General features: G+C 37.5%; 1 protein-coding gene across 1 annotated transcript; it reads left to right on the top strand.

Moving 5' to 3' along the window:
* The first annotated feature begins 9,791 nt into the window (after positions 1-9,791).
* Positions 9,792-16,412, top strand: LOC136256660 (cell adhesion molecule DSCAM-like). Its single transcript, XM_066049638.1, has 7 exons — positions 9,792-10,092; positions 10,141-10,431; positions 10,490-10,801; positions 10,855-11,145; positions 11,230-11,547; positions 15,656-15,928; positions 15,990-16,412. The coding sequence occupies exons 1-7, from the start codon at positions 9,891-9,893 to the stop codon at positions 16,151-16,153; spliced, it is 1,851 nt and encodes a 616-aa protein (XP_065905710.1). The 5' UTR covers positions 9,792-9,890; the 3' UTR covers positions 16,154-16,412.
* The last annotated feature ends 462 nt before the right edge of the window (positions 16,413-16,874 follow it).

Raw genomic sequence — 16,874 nt, 5'->3', positions numbered from 1 at the left:
ACTAGACCCTTTTTCCCCCCACCCAATGCACAGAAAAAAAGTGGTATGGTAATGCGAGACTATCCAATATCTGCCAGAATAAGTTTGCATGCCACTGTAGCCACAAATTTAATATAATTATAGTGTCTAGTGGTCAAGGCTGACCTATAGCTAGCTGTCACAGTTGGAAATCCATCACAATTGCCCGTTCAATGTACAACAGGTACCCGTATATCAACTTTCATTTCTGACGCACTGGGGAAAACATTTGCTGTACAGAAAAATTTGTTGGTAAAATATTTTCTTGGTTTGAGATGTCCGCGGAAATATAACGCATTGAATTTATTAAATTATCTCGAACGAAAATTTCCCAATTTACAGTATGTCTTAGCAGGAAAAGGCTAACCTTGTGATTTAATTATACGTACTGTATTACAATTAATCCTGCTATTGGTACTATATTGATTATATATTTTCTTGAATTTCTTACTTGGGTATCTCTTCTAGCTACAGTGTAAAGTAGTTGTTTTTTTTATTTGGCTACATTGTGAACAATGTTGTGTTATTTCTCATATAGAATTGCTTCCCTCAATATCCTTATCTTCAATGAGTGAGGAAATAGTTTTGTCCACTAACAACTACAATCTATCACTAACTTGTGAGGCAGATGGGGCAACATCATATAATTGGGAGAGAAATGGCAGTAATATTCCAACTGGTGCCATTGGAGTGAACGCAAGTACTCTCACTATCATTAACCTACAACCACAAGATGCTGGTAGCTACCGATGTGAGGCTAGTAGTGAATGCCCTTGTTTGTTGTCTAATTATACTTCAATAAAGTTTAATGGTAAGTTAAAGCTGAAAAAATTCAACCATATACCACTATCTGTCTTTTTATGTGAATCTCATCAGTGTTAAAACTAAAAGTAGTACTCGGCATCTGCTAAGTTTGTTAAATAGAAGTTTGTAATCACATTCTTTGGTCATCTGCAGTATTGGATGCAAAAGTATTAAGAGAAATTTGCTGAAAATTTTCCTGTTGCTATGAATAACCTAATGTTCTAGGTTTGATGCAACCTTTTTAAACCACAGCAAGCTGAAGGCCAGCTGTGTGGCGCACACCTGGTTTACTGAAATTGTTTTCCAAAAAGTGTGTGTGTACATATGTATGTATATTTTGTTTGTCTTTCCACACCCACGTGAACAAAACTTTGTTCACTAAAAGAACCTTATGTGAGAAATAAAGGCCAGTAGTAAACTTTCAGGCAAGTAAGCTTTGTGGTTAATATGTAGTGGTTTGAAATACAGGTGAAGCGAACTTATAAGGATGTGGTGAAGTCCTTCCCAATGGGCTCTACGGATGTAAAACAGCCGAAAAACAACACAGCTGGCCTCCTAGACTACCGGGTATAACAAATTCCTTCAAGTTGAAAGGGGGCATGTCCATAATATGAAAACAAAATTAAGAGCAGCTTTGAGGCTTTGCCTGGAGAATTTGCATAAGAAAATGTTGTAGACAAACTATAAAATGCAGTTTAGAAGATAATACTTCTGTGCATTATTAGTGGGTTTGAAGTGGTTTGTTTGAGGTACGCTTCCTTAGTCATGCATACCAACAGAATTACAAAATATTTTGTCAATTATAAAATAAAATTTACTATGATTTAATTGATAATTTTGTATGTAGCAACAAAGCAAAATCCAAAGTAAAGATTAGTTCAGTAGATTGCATTATTATTAATTCCAGTTAGGTTTGTTTGCTGCATAGTGCCTGATTTTTAGAATTAGCACAACATCAACTTGTTTCAATGCGTAGAGGTTTTTGTGGCTTACAATTTTCATGATACTTACTCATCAGTCTTTATAGTCATATTTGGAGTATAGCGCTCATTATCTGACTATAAACAAGCTTTTAGTTTTTTTGTACTTCAGTCAGCATGTTGAAGACCACGGTGTGGAAAAAACTTGAACTGTATTCCATTGTGAACCACAAGACTAACTGTTGAAATGTTGTACCTGACTTACATGTGGTATACATAATAGAACCACACCTACATATAACATTCTGTCTTCAAATAGTGGTTAAAGCATCTCTACAAGTGCAATATGTAAAAATAGCATGCGAGAGAGCCTAATATAACATGCAGCTATAAAAGTGCAATACCATTGCATAATTTTTTACATTTTTTCCAGCATGTTTTGCTTTACCCAGTTTATTACACTAAACTTAAGGTTGCAAAGAGTGGGTGTGATGCTAAGGAGCACACTATATTTCCAAGTGTTTATCCCTACTAAATGTTACATTGTAGCTTTAATTGATTTCAGCTGCCTAGGGCAAAAGTAAAGGCTGTTTCAGTCAAAGTCTTGGTGTTTGCAACTAAATAAAAAGCCAAAGATTAGTCTGTTACTTCATGATTACAGAGTGACTATCATGTTTAGTGAGTGTGATTGTATTCTTAGAATGGTAAATAGAATTCTAGGAAAATTGGAACGGAAAGCGGGAACAGGAACAACCAATGGAAAATGCCTGATATAGGTCATCATGTCAATATATAGAAGTTGGATTTTGCAACACAATGCTTCTTTGCAGCATTGTCAGATCCTTCCGCTAAAACAATCAAAACATTCTAGTAGAGTGCATTAAAATACTCTGATAGTCTGTGAATTGATGGACTATAGCTGACAAATACAAGTTGGCAACTCCATTGAAACCATGAACTAGTGATACCATGATATATCACATATCACGATAGTCATGACAGAAACATTTCATGGTAATCGTGATAGAGACAAAGCTATATTGTGATATGAAAAGCAAATAATTTAGTTAAAAGTGACTTTATATATGAGGATATATCTCTGGCAACATGTGGTGATGCATAAAAGCAATTAAGTATCAACTTTGTAATAAAATGTGTCCTGTGATAACACTAACATATTCAATTCATTTAATATATCATGACTATTGTGATATAAGTCCCATGATATCGTGATTAACGTGATATTAAACCTTTAATATTGTGGCATGGCTACTATGAACACTTTAAAAGTTAGGTATGTGAAGAAGTTCACAAAGTCTTCTGATTAACTGATAGTGCCTATTATAGACTTTGGAAACTGCACCTGCTACTATACTTTCAGACTCCAAGAGGACTCCCATGCATGACTGTTCATGGTGTCCTTAGTCTCTTCATTGGTGCCACCTTAGTTTGGAGTTGCCACATACTTTTTATCACCATGTGGTTTTCATACAGGTACAACTTCTCACATCTGTATGTAGGCACTGTCAGTTAATTAGAATACTTTGTAAACCTCTTCATATTTATTAGTTGAATCTTTTAAAATCAAAGGAGTGGCTAACTTTCGGTGTTGATGACTTAGCTATAGTGTATATGCCTAATCTATGTCAGCTATTGTCCATCAATTCACATCTCTGGTGCCAGTGGTGGGATGGCTAGCTTGACTACTCTATTAAAGTGTTTTAATGCAAATAACTGCTCTATTAGAGTGTTTTGAAATTTTAGCAGAAGGATCCAACGAAGTTGCAAAGAAACATTGTGATGTACAAATCAGTGTGATCTTTTTCTGTTGGTCTTCCCACTTTCTGTTCCCGTTTTCCTAGAATTCTGCTTATCCTTCTTAGAGTGTATTAGATGCTGACCAGTTGTGGTCGGCATGGTGCTTGTGACAATGCCATGAGATTGACTCAAAGCTTATTGTGTTTGAGGTTGTGTTTCACCTGGTGTATATACCTTGTAGTGTTGATCAATACCAGTCTCATGTTGGTCTTCCTAAACACTGCATGGCTAAGAAATAGCTTTCATGCTACTGTAATTCACCTACTGGTATTTATATACCTCAAAGTGTTGTGATTGGCTTTATAAACATTGGAGTAGGTAGGATTTTACAGTGCAGTGTGTCTTTGCAGCATTGTTTGGATCCTTTTGCTAAAACGATCGAAACACTCTATTAGAGCAGTCACTTACATTAAAATACTCTAATGGAGCAGTTAAGAATGTTTTGTTAACTATCCCACCAGGGACTCACATTGATGACCTGTGAATTGATGGATTTGGGAGTATGCAGCAGCACTGGTATATGCTGTGTCAAGCTGAAGTGTCTCCAAGAAGAGTACCCATGACTGCTTAGTTTCCTCATTGGAGACATGCACCTACAAGTACTGCAGCTACCACATCAATGGCGGATCCAGGATGGGGCATTTGGGGCAAATGCCCCCCCCCCCCCCCCCCCCCCTCGTGGAGGATCCAGGCATGCTTCTGATTAAATACTAACCTTTAAGTCAGGCCAAGATTAGTTTATCTCGTGAAAATCTACACATTTAATACAAATTCATCTGAAACCCTAAGTCAAAGCTGTGAAATTGTCACCCAGCACCTTCATACGTACTAAGCGTCTCTAAAAATAATTATCGTTTTGCTATAGTTTAAGACATTCAGAGCCTTTTAAACAGCTTTTAAGACTTCACAACCATCTGTAAAGGCCAAAATGGCAAAATCAACAGTGAGACACTACTAAGAGGTGATTATTTGTTGCTTCAAAAATGCAACAACTACCGAGAGAATCTGGCTCTCCCCAACCACTTGCAACTTAGCCTGTTTGTGCCCCTCCCCTTGCCAGCTCCTGGATCTGCCCCTGCACATACCCATAATGTGACTTTTCTGAGGTTGCAGGTATAATTTTTCCAAATGTGCCTGCATGTTGGTTAATTAGAATCCTCTGTAGTGGCCTATGATGGTTTAAATTTTATGGTTTCAAGGGAGTAGCTAACTTTCAATGTTGATGACTTAGCTAGTCTATATATAATTAATGTATGACAGCTATAGCCCATTAAGTCCCTGGTGAGATAGCTAACAAAACATTCTTGACTGCTCTATTAGAGTGTTTCAATCATTTTAGCGAAAGGATGCAAAGACACACTGTGCTGTAAAATCCTACTTGTATATTTCCTTTATCAGGCATTTTCCGTATGTCATTCCGTTCCTGCTTTCTGTTCCCGTCCTGTTCCTGTTTTCCTCGAATTCTACTTACCCATAAACATTGCAGTGTTCTGGTGAAAAGAATGTGTTTAGGTTTGGTCAATCTGTTTACTGTTTATAGATTTCATGTTAATTTTCCGACTAGTAAGTCAGACATGCCAACTCTCACGCATTAGGCGTGAGTCTCACTCTTTGGCTAGTAATCTCATGCTCTCACGCCTAACCCTCTGTTTCTCACTCTTTCAGCTTAGTTCTCATGTGTTTCTCACTCCTGATCTGCTTTATAATTAGCCTTGTGCTTAAAATTGGACAGCCCTGTACTTATATATGTACTTTGAGCATGTAGCGACCTTTTTTTTTGGTCTTCACTACCAAAAATCTTGGAGCTGCACTTGAGTCTAGTCCATATTGCTGGTAGTGTTTGAGGTCTCACTCCTAAAATTGTTGAGAGGTTGGCATCTCTGAGTAAGTATCTCACTAAGCTGCTCATTTGTGATAAACATTGCAGTATATACCAGCTAAAGTATCATGGCAAGTGCAATGCAAAAAATAGAGCCTGAGGGCATGGTCAGGCAGGAGTTGTCTCAAGACTAATACGGTATGTGGCTTTGCCTCATGTTGTATTAATCTCTTGACTCTGTACACACATGGCAGTACTTTAACTACAGGTATAATAAAATGTGATATGAGGTAATACTAATGATCTGTATGGTCATGTAGAATATAAATTATTTTAAATGTGTTATCAATACTGGTGTGTTCACTAGTGTCAGTTCCTCCTCCCTACATCATCACTCAACCTACTGATACAAGTGCAGCTGCTCCATTTAGTGGGGTGTTCACGTGTTCTGCTGGAGGACATGGCCTCCTGGATATCGAATGTATAATGTGGGAAAATTAACATGAAATCTATTCGGTGTATATATCTTGTAGTGCTGATCAATGCCAGTCTCATGTTGGTCTTCCTAAACACTGGCTAAGAAATAGCTTTCATGTTACTGTAATTCACCCACTAGTGTTTACCTCACAGTGTTGTGATTGATTTTATAAACATTGGGTAAGTAGAACCCAAGGGGAATGGGACAGGAACAAAATACAGGAATGGGAACAACATGTGGAAAATTCCTGATAAAGGTCATCATGCAATATACAGGTAGGATTTTACAGCGCAGTGTGTCTTTGCAGCATTGTTTGGATCCTTTCGCTAAAACGACCGAAACGCTCTAATAGAGCAGTCACTTACATTAAAATACTCTAATAGACCAGTCAAGAATGTTTTGTTAACTATCCCACCAGGGACTCACATTGATGACCTGTGAATTGATGGACTATAGCTGTCAAAGATTAGACTAGCTAAGTCATCAATAATTATTGATAGTTAGTTACCATAAAAAAATTTAAACTACTCAACTATTGACATTAAATACTGATGAAAACTGAGATTCACGAAGTATCCTATAATTAACTAACAGTGCCTCTTATAGGCTTTGGGAGTATGCAGCAGCACTGGTATATGCTTTGTCAAGCTGAAGTGTCTCCAAGAGGAGTCCTCACGACTGCTTAGTCTCCTTATTGGAGACATGCATCTACAAGTACTGCAGCTACCACATACCCATAATGTGACTTTTCTGAGGTTGCAGGTACAACTTCCCAAATCTATATGTGACACTGCATGTCAGTTAATTAGAATCCTTTGTAGTGGCCTATAATGTTTTAAATTTTAGGATTTCAAGGGAGTAAGTAGCTACGTAACTTTCAAGGTTGATGACTTAGCTAGTCTATATATACCTAATGTATGACAGCTATAGCCCATCAATTCATTGTACATCCCCGGTGAGATGGTCAACAAAACATTCTTGACTGCTCTATTAGAGTGTTTCGATTGTTTTAGCAAAAGGATTCAAACAATGCTGCAAAGACACACTACGTTGTAAAATCTTACCTGTATATTGCATGATGACCTTTATCAGGCATTTTCCGTGTGTCGTTTCCATTCCCATCCCATTCCCGTTTTCCTCGAATTCTACCTGCCCATAAACATTGCAGTGTTCTGGCAGAAAGAATGTGTTTGGGTTTGGTCAATCTGTTTATTGTTTATAGATTTCATGTTAATTTGCCCACTAGTAAGTCAGACACACCGAATCTCATGCATTAGGTGTGAATCTCGCTCTTTGGCTAGTAGTCTCATGCTTTCATACCTAACCCTATGTTTCTCCCTCTTTCAGCTTGGTTCTCACGCATTTCTCACACCTTAACTGCTTCATAATTAGATCTGCGCTTAAAATTGGACAGCTCTGTGCTTATTTATGTACTTTGAGCATGCAGCGACCCCCCCTATTTTGGTCTTCACTACCAAAAAATCCTGGAGCTGCACTTGAGTCTGGTCCACATTGCTGGTAGTGTTTGAGGTCTCACTCCTAAAATTGTTGAGAGACTGGCATCTCTGAGTAAGTATCTCACTAAGCTGCACGTTTGTGATAAACATTGCAGTATATACCAGCTAAAGTGCCATGGCAAATGCAATGCAAAAAATAGAGCCTGAGGGCATGGTCAGGCAGGAGTTGTCTCGAGACTAATACGGTATGTGGCTTTTCCCCATGCTGTATTAATCTCTTGACTCTGTACACACATGGCAGTACTTTAACTACAGGTATAATAAAATATGATATGAGGTAATACCAATGATCTGTATGGTCATGTAGAATATAATTTATTTTAAATGTGTTATCAATGCTGGTGTGTTCACTAGTGTCAGTTCCTCCTCCCTACATCATCACTCAACCTACTGATACAAGTGCAGCTGCTCCATTTAGTGGGGTGTTCACGTGTTCTGCTGGAGGACATGGCCTCCTGAATATCGAATGGTATAGGAGTAATGTTCTGTTAGAAGTGTTGCCCAAGAAATCAGTGGTCAGTCAAATATCCACACTAGAAGTCACTACTAGTACTCTTGTTATTCCCAATGTGACTAATAATGATGTTGGTAGTTACTATTGTGTAGTGTGGGCTGGCAGGCAAGCAGCACTGTCAGAAAAAGTGAAACTTGATATAGCAGGTATGTTATTATACTATTATACTGATACTGTTAGTACTGTGTGTCTGCAAGGTTGTACATATGCTACCTTCATGCTATTGTGCTTGCAGAAACCGATGCTAAATATTAACTATGCTAGTTTTCAGCTTTGCTCTAGCTTCCCCCAGGTCTTTCATTGTACAACCTATATACTCACATTCTGGATGACTGGCTTGGCTATGGATGGATCTGGTATTTATGTATGGAAGAATAGGCATGAAACTTGCTTTTAAAAAGATGAAGTATTGCCTTTTAGATTTTGAATCCTTCTGTGCATGGATAATATGTGAGCAAATTCAAAAAGAAGCCATTTTGCCAAAAAATCTAAATGTATGTGTTTTATGTCACAAACATTTAATTTGATTATTACATTAATGATTTCTACTGTTATCCTCCTGCCACTCTGCTGGGTGTTTTCTGTGCCTGTGTTTCTGGAGCTTTGTGGATCCACAGTGATACACTGATACACTGATACACTGATACCACTCAGGCTCTGCTGGAACAGCTCTTGTGGACTTAACCAAACAGTGTTACTTGGCTAGATACTTTTTGGGACTGCAAAAGTGTTAAGTGTTCTTAGTGGTTGGAAAACCTCAAACTGGGCCTAGCAACTTCACTCATATACCTTCCCTTCTTGCTCCTACAATTTGCTCCCCCCCCCCAGTACTATTTTCATATTGTACAATCTGTGGGAAAGGTATCTTTCAACAAATTTTGTCACTTCTGGGCTTGCAATGACTCAATCCTCCATATTTTCATGCTATTAAGTGTCTAACCACTGTCCTCCACCCTTCATCCTTATGTTACTGTATATGTCATTAATTGCACTGCAGCACATTAATCATGATTAGCTACAACATAATACTTAAATTTTTAAAATGTAATGCAACAGTTTCTTTCTTGGACTTTGCATATTAAACAAACTGATTTGTAGTCACAATTAGCAGAAAGTAGTACGTATAAAGCAAACTGATTCAGAAGTATGACTAAAATTAGAGGCGTCAGTGTAAAAGTGTAAGTGGTAAGGCTCATTGTGGGGACATCCCTCACTGAATTGAAATTACACATTTTGAAATGCTATTTGGAGGCAATTTTGGGTATATAGCACTGTTTGCAAGGTGCTAGCTGACGAGTGATCATGACATAATTACATAACTGGAATGTCAGGATACTACCAAAAGGTGCCTCCATATAATACTGTTTAACTTATCAAAGCTTATTATAACGGTAATTGTTTTTAGAGGCGCTTAACATGGACTAAGTCGACATAAAGCTGCTCTGAATGAAAGACAGATTAGATAAGTGTTGTTTCTGTCATTAAATGAATGCTATAAGTATTGCATGTTCACTACTTTGGTTTTGGCTTTATCAAGTTGAATTTTTTATTAATTTCCAGCTATAAAGTGGTGAGGCTCTGGCCTCACTGGTTGCACCTACTCTGATGCCCTTGAAAATGCATTACAATTCTGATAAAATAAAAGATACAAGTTTTAACTAACGACTTTAAATTACTCTTCTCAAAAGCTACATTTATGAGTATTGAATTAAAAACTTTTTGCTGCTTTGTCAATGTTTGTTTTATAGTGAACAGAATGAATGAATAAAAACTCCTTACATGCATACTACTTGAAGCACTAACTGAATGTATTTTTCCAGCGCACATATGTTGCATTTCACATGCTCTACTCTAATTCATCTCATACAGTACCTTATGAAAATTATGGCCTATTGTACAACTTCCACTTTTGTAAAATGTATATACAGGTCCACCCATTCGACCAGAAGTGGTGGTTTCTACTTTACTAGTACACCTCAGTGTTAATGATTTTAAATTGTCTATGGCATGTGTACCAAACAACAATGGTTTTACCTATAAGTGGGAGAAGAAAAATGATGATCTCCTTGCAAGAGTAAAAGAAATAACTTCTCCAGACTTGGTCCTTAGTAATCTTCAACCCAAGGACTCAGGTGAATATCGATGCATAGTGAGCAATTCAACTGGGAAAATTGTGTCCAAATACAAGCAAGTAAAAGTAACAGGTATGACAATGTAATTATATTTTACTAGAATCACTTTTATATGAACAGTGTCTCCACCTGATGTTATATTACATCCAAGTTCTGTAACAGTTAGTGCCACCGGTAAAGCTGTGTTTCAATGTGTAGTCAAGGGATATGGAAATATAATGGTTGAGTGGAGGAAATTAGATTCTCGTCTACCAATAACAGCTACAATTAACAATATCAAATCACTAAACACAGTAACAAGTACACTGGAGATCAAGGAAAGTATTGGGTATTACAAGGGAAGCTACTACTGTTCTGCAAGCAATGGTGCTGGAGTTGTAAATTCAACAGTAGCATTTTTAAATGTATCAGGTATGTGCATACAGTTACAAAATACATAGTTTTATTGCAATATTTGCTTTTTATGTAGTGCGGTGTGCAGAAATTATCAGACCACCTGTATTCAATGAAGTATTGCCTGGAGGAACTGCTACATTTCCTTGTTTAGCTTGGAGCTATAGTGGACTAGTATATGATTGGCAAAAAAATGACACTTTGCAGTTGCCTTCAAATACAGAACAGTCATTTAAAAGATGGTCATCTTCTGAAGATATTGGTTACACTACATACGTGTATCAGTTAACAGTGTCTAATGTACAGCTATCAAATGAAGGATCCTACTGCTGTTTAGCTATTAATGAATGTGGAGTCACTAGAAGTTGTGCATGGCTTGAAGTAAAGAGTAAGTTGTACATGTGATCTATCCATTTGTAACTGAGTATGATTGTTGTGTAGCTCTTCCACATATAATCAAGCAACCATTATCTATTTCCATCAAAATTAGCAACAACAGCAAATGTGTACTAGAATGTCTAGCTACTGGAATCAGTCCTATTCAATACAAATGGGAGAAGTACCAGTCATCTACTAATAGTTGGATAAGACCATCTCACAGAGCTGTGGATATTACATCACCTAAACTGATATTTAGTGTGATCACAGAAGAAGATGAAGGTGTCTATCATTGTGTTACTACCAATCATGATGGCAGTGTAGTGTCCAATAGTGCTACCATTACTGTGTATGGTAAGTATAGCTATATTGCTACAGATGTTTTTGCATAATGCTTCTAAATAGATTGTTGTCGTTGTTGTATACATACTCATATAGGCCCTCCTATCATCAACTTCATCACCAGTAAGTCAGTTGCTTTTGAAGGAAACAAGGCTACCCTGATTTGTAATGCAACCAATGATGTTGATGCCACTACTTCTATGCGTATTGATTGGTATAATTCTGAAGGTGCAAAAGTTGAATCAGAAGACAAACATATACTAGTCTACAATGTAACTGATCCAGTTACTGGTCAGATACAATTAGTGTTATTGTTTGATCCAGTTAACCACACTGATAGTGGAGAATACACATGTCATGCCATCAATGATAATGATTGCTACACTGAGGCTAAGAGTAACCTTACTGTTGAATGTAAGAAACTATAATTGTGACCGGGCCTGCAAAAATAGGGCATGTGGGCACTAACTACATTGCATCACATTACAGGTTATATCTCAGTACAGGGATAGAATATTTGTGTTCTGTAACTTGCATTATATTGCCAATTGAATGTTTAATATGTGATGAAAAATGTATGGCCATAGCATAACGACATAAAACGTTATGACACATGAACGTTTGAAAATGTAGTCAAATTTTGTGTGCCCACATGCCATATTTTCGCAGGCCCGGTCACTATTATAGATGCACTGTAGTTACACTGTAGTCTGTCCATGCAAAAAAACAGTGCACCAGGGTAGTAGGTATATGGAGTATGGGGTCTGGCCTCCCAAAAGCTAAAACTATATCATATGTTTCAGGACTGAAAGTTTTGATGTAGAGTACTTCTATTGGACAAATGTATAAATCACACTGCTTTCTAAGTGGATTACATTGATCAAGAGTTGTATAGGGATAAGTGACAGTCAAGAGTATATATAGTTCAGCTAGCTATAAATGAGGCTAAATGATGGCATACAAAGGACCATGTGCATTTCTACTCTTAGCAGGCCCATGCATGGGATAGTGCTGCAGATGCTAGTTTTCATACTCAGCAACTGTGGAGGATTCTCAATAGTCAACAGTGTTATGTATGGTGTCTGTTTTATTAGGGTATTTGACTGCCTACTCTATTAAAGTATTATCATTTTTTTGGTGGTGATGGGGAGGAGTGGATTCACCACTGTGTATGTATATGTATAGCTACAGTGTGTAAAAGTATTGGTACCAAATTCCTTCACCGTCAAGTTTTCCAGAAAAATGGGTAATATGTTACACTTTATCAACTATTAGACTACAGCAAGTTTGATACTGAAATTTGATTGGCTGAAAATGTGGTCTCTAAATCCCGTAAAGCCACGCTCATGTCCAATAAAGACCACGCTCTGAGGCAATATGAAACACTATAATTACGCACCAGTAACATTGGCAACACACAGGTGTTTAAATGGCTAGTAACAGCCGTACTGAATTAGAGGGAGGTGTGTAATGCCAAATTTGGTCCGGGGCAAAAATCGGTCTGGCTGGACCAGTCTTGGTCAACCAAAACTGGTCCAGCCGGGCCATTCTTAGCATCCAAAACTGGTCCAGCCCGACTAAAATTGGTCCGGGTCAAACCAGGGGCTGCTAAACCACTTTTCAGGTCTAGTGTGAGTTTTGGGAAGTAGTCCACCAAACTACATGCAGTATATAGCAACTGATCAGTTTTCTCGAGCCGGTTTTCTTCACTGGACTGGTCCGGACAAAGTATAGGCTTAGCTAGCTATCTGAGAGCTTATACCACTGGATGCATACAAGCTTGGTAGGTGCTTAGCCGGATTAAGCTCTTTTGTTTTCCAGATCTGGTGTATATACAGCTATATGTGACTGAATTTTGAAAAATCACCCATATGGGTGCATTTGACACCTAAAATATTTAATGATCAAATCACAAACTTCATAGTGAAAATCTACTTGTTAATGATTTTAAGCCATTCTCAATACCTTAAATTACAACAAAATTCTGTAAAGCTGTACTCTGCTTTAATTAGCAACCCACTAAGCATGAACATTCTAATTATTTCACATGCACCCATATGGGTGATTTTCCAAAATTCAGTCATATATTGTTCTGGTCGGACCAGTTTTACCCAGCGGACCGATTTTTCAGTTAGCTAGCTAGCTACATACTTTTGGTTAGTAAAAGAGTTGCAGTGTTGGTGTAAGTTAGCCATCCATTACAAGTAAATTTCAGGGACCAGAGCCCTGCTGGTCCGGCATTGGCTGGACCACTTTTCAGCTAGCTACATGCAAGAATTTGTAATGAAGCTTTATACATGAGTGTGAGAGCAGGCACTATGCTGACAGATGTTTCTTTTAAAAATTTTGATGGTATTCCATGTGGCCAGATGCTTTGTGTGGATCTAATTCTTGTAGTAGTTGATCGAAGTACCCCTTCGGTTGTAATATTAATTGGTAAAATATGAGGAAACATAGGACCTACAAGTGTGGTAGTTGGTATGGAGTGAGTGTCTAAAAACAGACTGAAACTGATCATTCAATATAGTAGCTTTACAAAAACTATCAGTAATTGTTTGACTGTCTTTCTCTAATAATGGTATCCCACATTGATCTCTCCTTTTTGATTTTATGTAACTCCAGAGTCTTTTATTATTATTACTGCTACCATCATCTGAACTGATGAGATTTGAAACATATTAACTATCATGAGCCTTTCAGCATTCTCTTTGTTTGAGTGAGTTTTTTTTATTTCCTTATAAGCAGACCAGTCTGTTTCAGAATGAGATGAATGGGCTTTGTTATATAGACGCTTTTTCTTATTATACAGATGCCTGATAGATATGGTAATCCAAGGGTGCTTGATGGTGCTGGAAAGTGATTTAGTTGGTATTGAATTCAAATAGGTTTCACACTGTATCCTAAAAATATTCCATAATTCTTCTATGGGAGTAAGTATCAATGTTGTGGCTTTGTATGAAAGAGTTAGAGAAATCTGACCTATATAAGTATCTAGCTACGTAACAAAGTTGCTACACATGCAGTCATGGGTTACAGAAGCCTTTTATGGGCCACCTTGTGTGGTTAAAGGAAGGGTATCGTTAGCTTCTTCATTCTATCTCTGAATGACATCTGGAACCTTTACAGCAACAATTTTTTCTCCGCTGCCCCTGAAGGCATGCAGTGCTGGACTGCATCGAATTTGCATGTGTATATAATGTAGCATATGCCTTTTTTTGGCCTGGACCGATTTTGGTCAGGGCGGACCAATTTTGGATACCAAAACTGGTCTGGCCAGACCAAATTTGGTCGACTAAAATCAGTCTGGCCGGACCAGTTTTGGTATCCAAAATTGGTCCAGCCGGACCGTTTTTACCGTGACAGGTGTAATGGGCTTGTTTGTATTAATCAATACTGCATTTCTTGTTTACAAGCAGCTGTCAAGGCACAACAACAGTTACAATGAGTTGTAGTCCAGTACTTCTAAACATAGCACATGCCTTAACAGTGGCAATGTATGGGCATTTAAATGGGTAGTAACAGCCACGCTGAGCATGTAGGTAGGTGTAGAGAGCTTGTTTTTAGTAGTTAGCAATACATTTCTCGTTTATAAGCAGTTGTCAACTCAAGGTACAATAACGAGTTGTAGTGTAATAAGTTAGACTAATAAGTTAGACATCAAGAACCACTGGGTTCTACGGGATTTAGAAAACCCTCAGACCCTTATTAGCACCCTCACTGCGCTCAGATGCTACAGCCCAGGGCCTTCAAGTTTTCTAAATCCTGTAGAACCCTGGTTCTTGACGTCTAATTATTGTTTAAGCCACATAAACAACTTTTCTAAATTTGTCAACCTTTCCTGTCATATTTAAGCAGGGGCGGTTCAAAGGGTTCCATGGAACCCCCCTTTTGAAAGAGTCTCTCTTACTCGAGATACTCTAATAGAGCAGTCAAATCAAGACACTCTAATAGAGCAGTCACAGTAGCCTTTTGAGGAGCAGTGTAGCAAGCTATGTATGTAGTTATAAATAAGGAAATATAGTTATAGTTAATGAGGGCATCTGTGGTGAGGGGCAGCTATTGTCAGTAGGTAATGAGCTTTCTTTTTTTTTTTTTTTTGGTCTTCAACTTACAGCTAGACTGAAGTTGCAATTCCAAAGTGGAACCCCCCCTTTTAAAAGTTTGGATCCACCCCTGTTAAGGTACTTACATTGCAACAGTGATAGAATAATTTTTGTAAATAATTGACTGTGGTATCTATGTACATATCTGGTTTTGTTGCCACACAGTTTAAGTTGCATGTTAATGTCATTAATCAGTAACTATTGGTATCACGTTTTTCTGTGTGTATCTTAGTAAAAGTGATATGTATGATTATGAATAGAGAGTGCTGTAATTTTTATCATAGCAAACAAATATCAAGTTTTGGTATGGTTCACTTTCTCATTAACTTTAATATTGTCGCTGTTGCAGTGGTGTTCTACTGCCATATTTAGCTTGCTACAAGTTTAATATGATTACAATGCTTTGTACTGTTTTCTAGATGCACCAATAATCACCATTACTCCATGGTCTCCATATACAGCCAGTGTTGGGAAGCAGGTGACAATCATATGCAAGGCTGAAGGACTACCCACCCCTACTGTACAGTGGTATAAAAATGATAAAGCTGTTAAAAAAGTTGCAAACATTCCATTTCAAGCATTAGATGTTCCAACCACTACACCACATGCTACAGTATACACTTGTGTATCCACAAACAATGCTGGTGGTGTGATACGCACTACCAAGGCAAATATTTCTGTTGCCATCCAAGGTATTTAAGGTGTGATATTACATGCATAAGTTATATATAGCTTTTATTATCTTTACTGCAGCAATGTGCCCTCCATTGCAAAACCCGGTCAATGGTCATGTAAACCTTCAAGGTGGTGGACAGTTTGCTGTTTACTCCTGCAATTCTGGTTATAGTCCAAATGGTCCATTCATTTTGTGGTGTAGTGGAGGAAGGTGGAATCCTTCTCCACCAGCTTGTGTTTAATCACACCTACATGTGTGTGGTCACAACTTTACTTGTGTGACACTTAAAGTGTGTAGTACATGTAACTATATATCATAAATGTGGGTATGAACATTAGTGTGTATGATAGCTCTTGATGTATATTATGCATTTTATGATTATACATATGAACTGCTTTTTTCAATAATTAATGCAACACATTTTATGTACTTTACTTAATCTTTAATTTCTGGATGTCAGTACAGTACTGTATGTTGTTATTAACCAGTTGTTAAACTGAGTACTAAATTGTTACATAATATATATGACTCTTGTCCTTGAAGTTTGAGTAATATACTTATACTGTAGTTGCAATGCCAGCATTCTCTGATCTCTGATACTGTTGGCCTATTTGTGCAAGTATTGTAATAGCTAGTGATATTTTTCATTGCATGCCCAATACTTTTAATAATTTTATCAGTACATTGGAATATTGCACTTTTAAATCTCATATCTACAAATACTCATAATATTGGCTAAATCATGAACATGCATTTACCTTTCAATATTTTGCACTTGTATCATATTGTACGTACATGTGTAGACCACATGTCCTGGCACTGTAAAATGTTTACCCTGTGGTTTCGATTCTTTGCACTAAATTGTCACAGTTAGCTGTTACAATGTAGATAATACTTCTTTTGCATTTGTAACACATTTTTGGATTTTCCAACTGATCAGCCTATTCGCTATGCCACAGTAG

This window comes from Dysidea avara, chromosome 5 (assembly GCF_963678975.1).
Source record: "Dysidea avara chromosome 5, odDysAvar1.4, whole genome shotgun sequence".
Lineage (NCBI taxonomy): Eukaryota > Metazoa > Porifera > Demospongiae > Dictyoceratida > Dysideidae > Dysidea > Dysidea avara.
The sequence above is the reverse complement of the archived record's forward strand: the minus strand, read 5'-3'. Positions and strand labels throughout refer to the sequence as shown.

Coding starts and splice junctions, on each gene's coding strand:
- LOC136256660 (XM_066049638.1), top strand. CDS start 9,891: ATGGCATGTGTACCAAACAACAATGGTTTTACCTATAAGTGGGAGAAG. Junction 11,146..11,229: donor TGCTACCATTACTGTGTATG/GTAAGTATAGCT, acceptor ATACTCATATAG/GCCCTCCTATCATCAACTTC. Junction 11,548..15,655: donor GAGTAACCTTACTGTTGAAT/GTAAGAAACTAT, acceptor ACTGTTTTCTAG/ATGCACCAATAATCACCATT.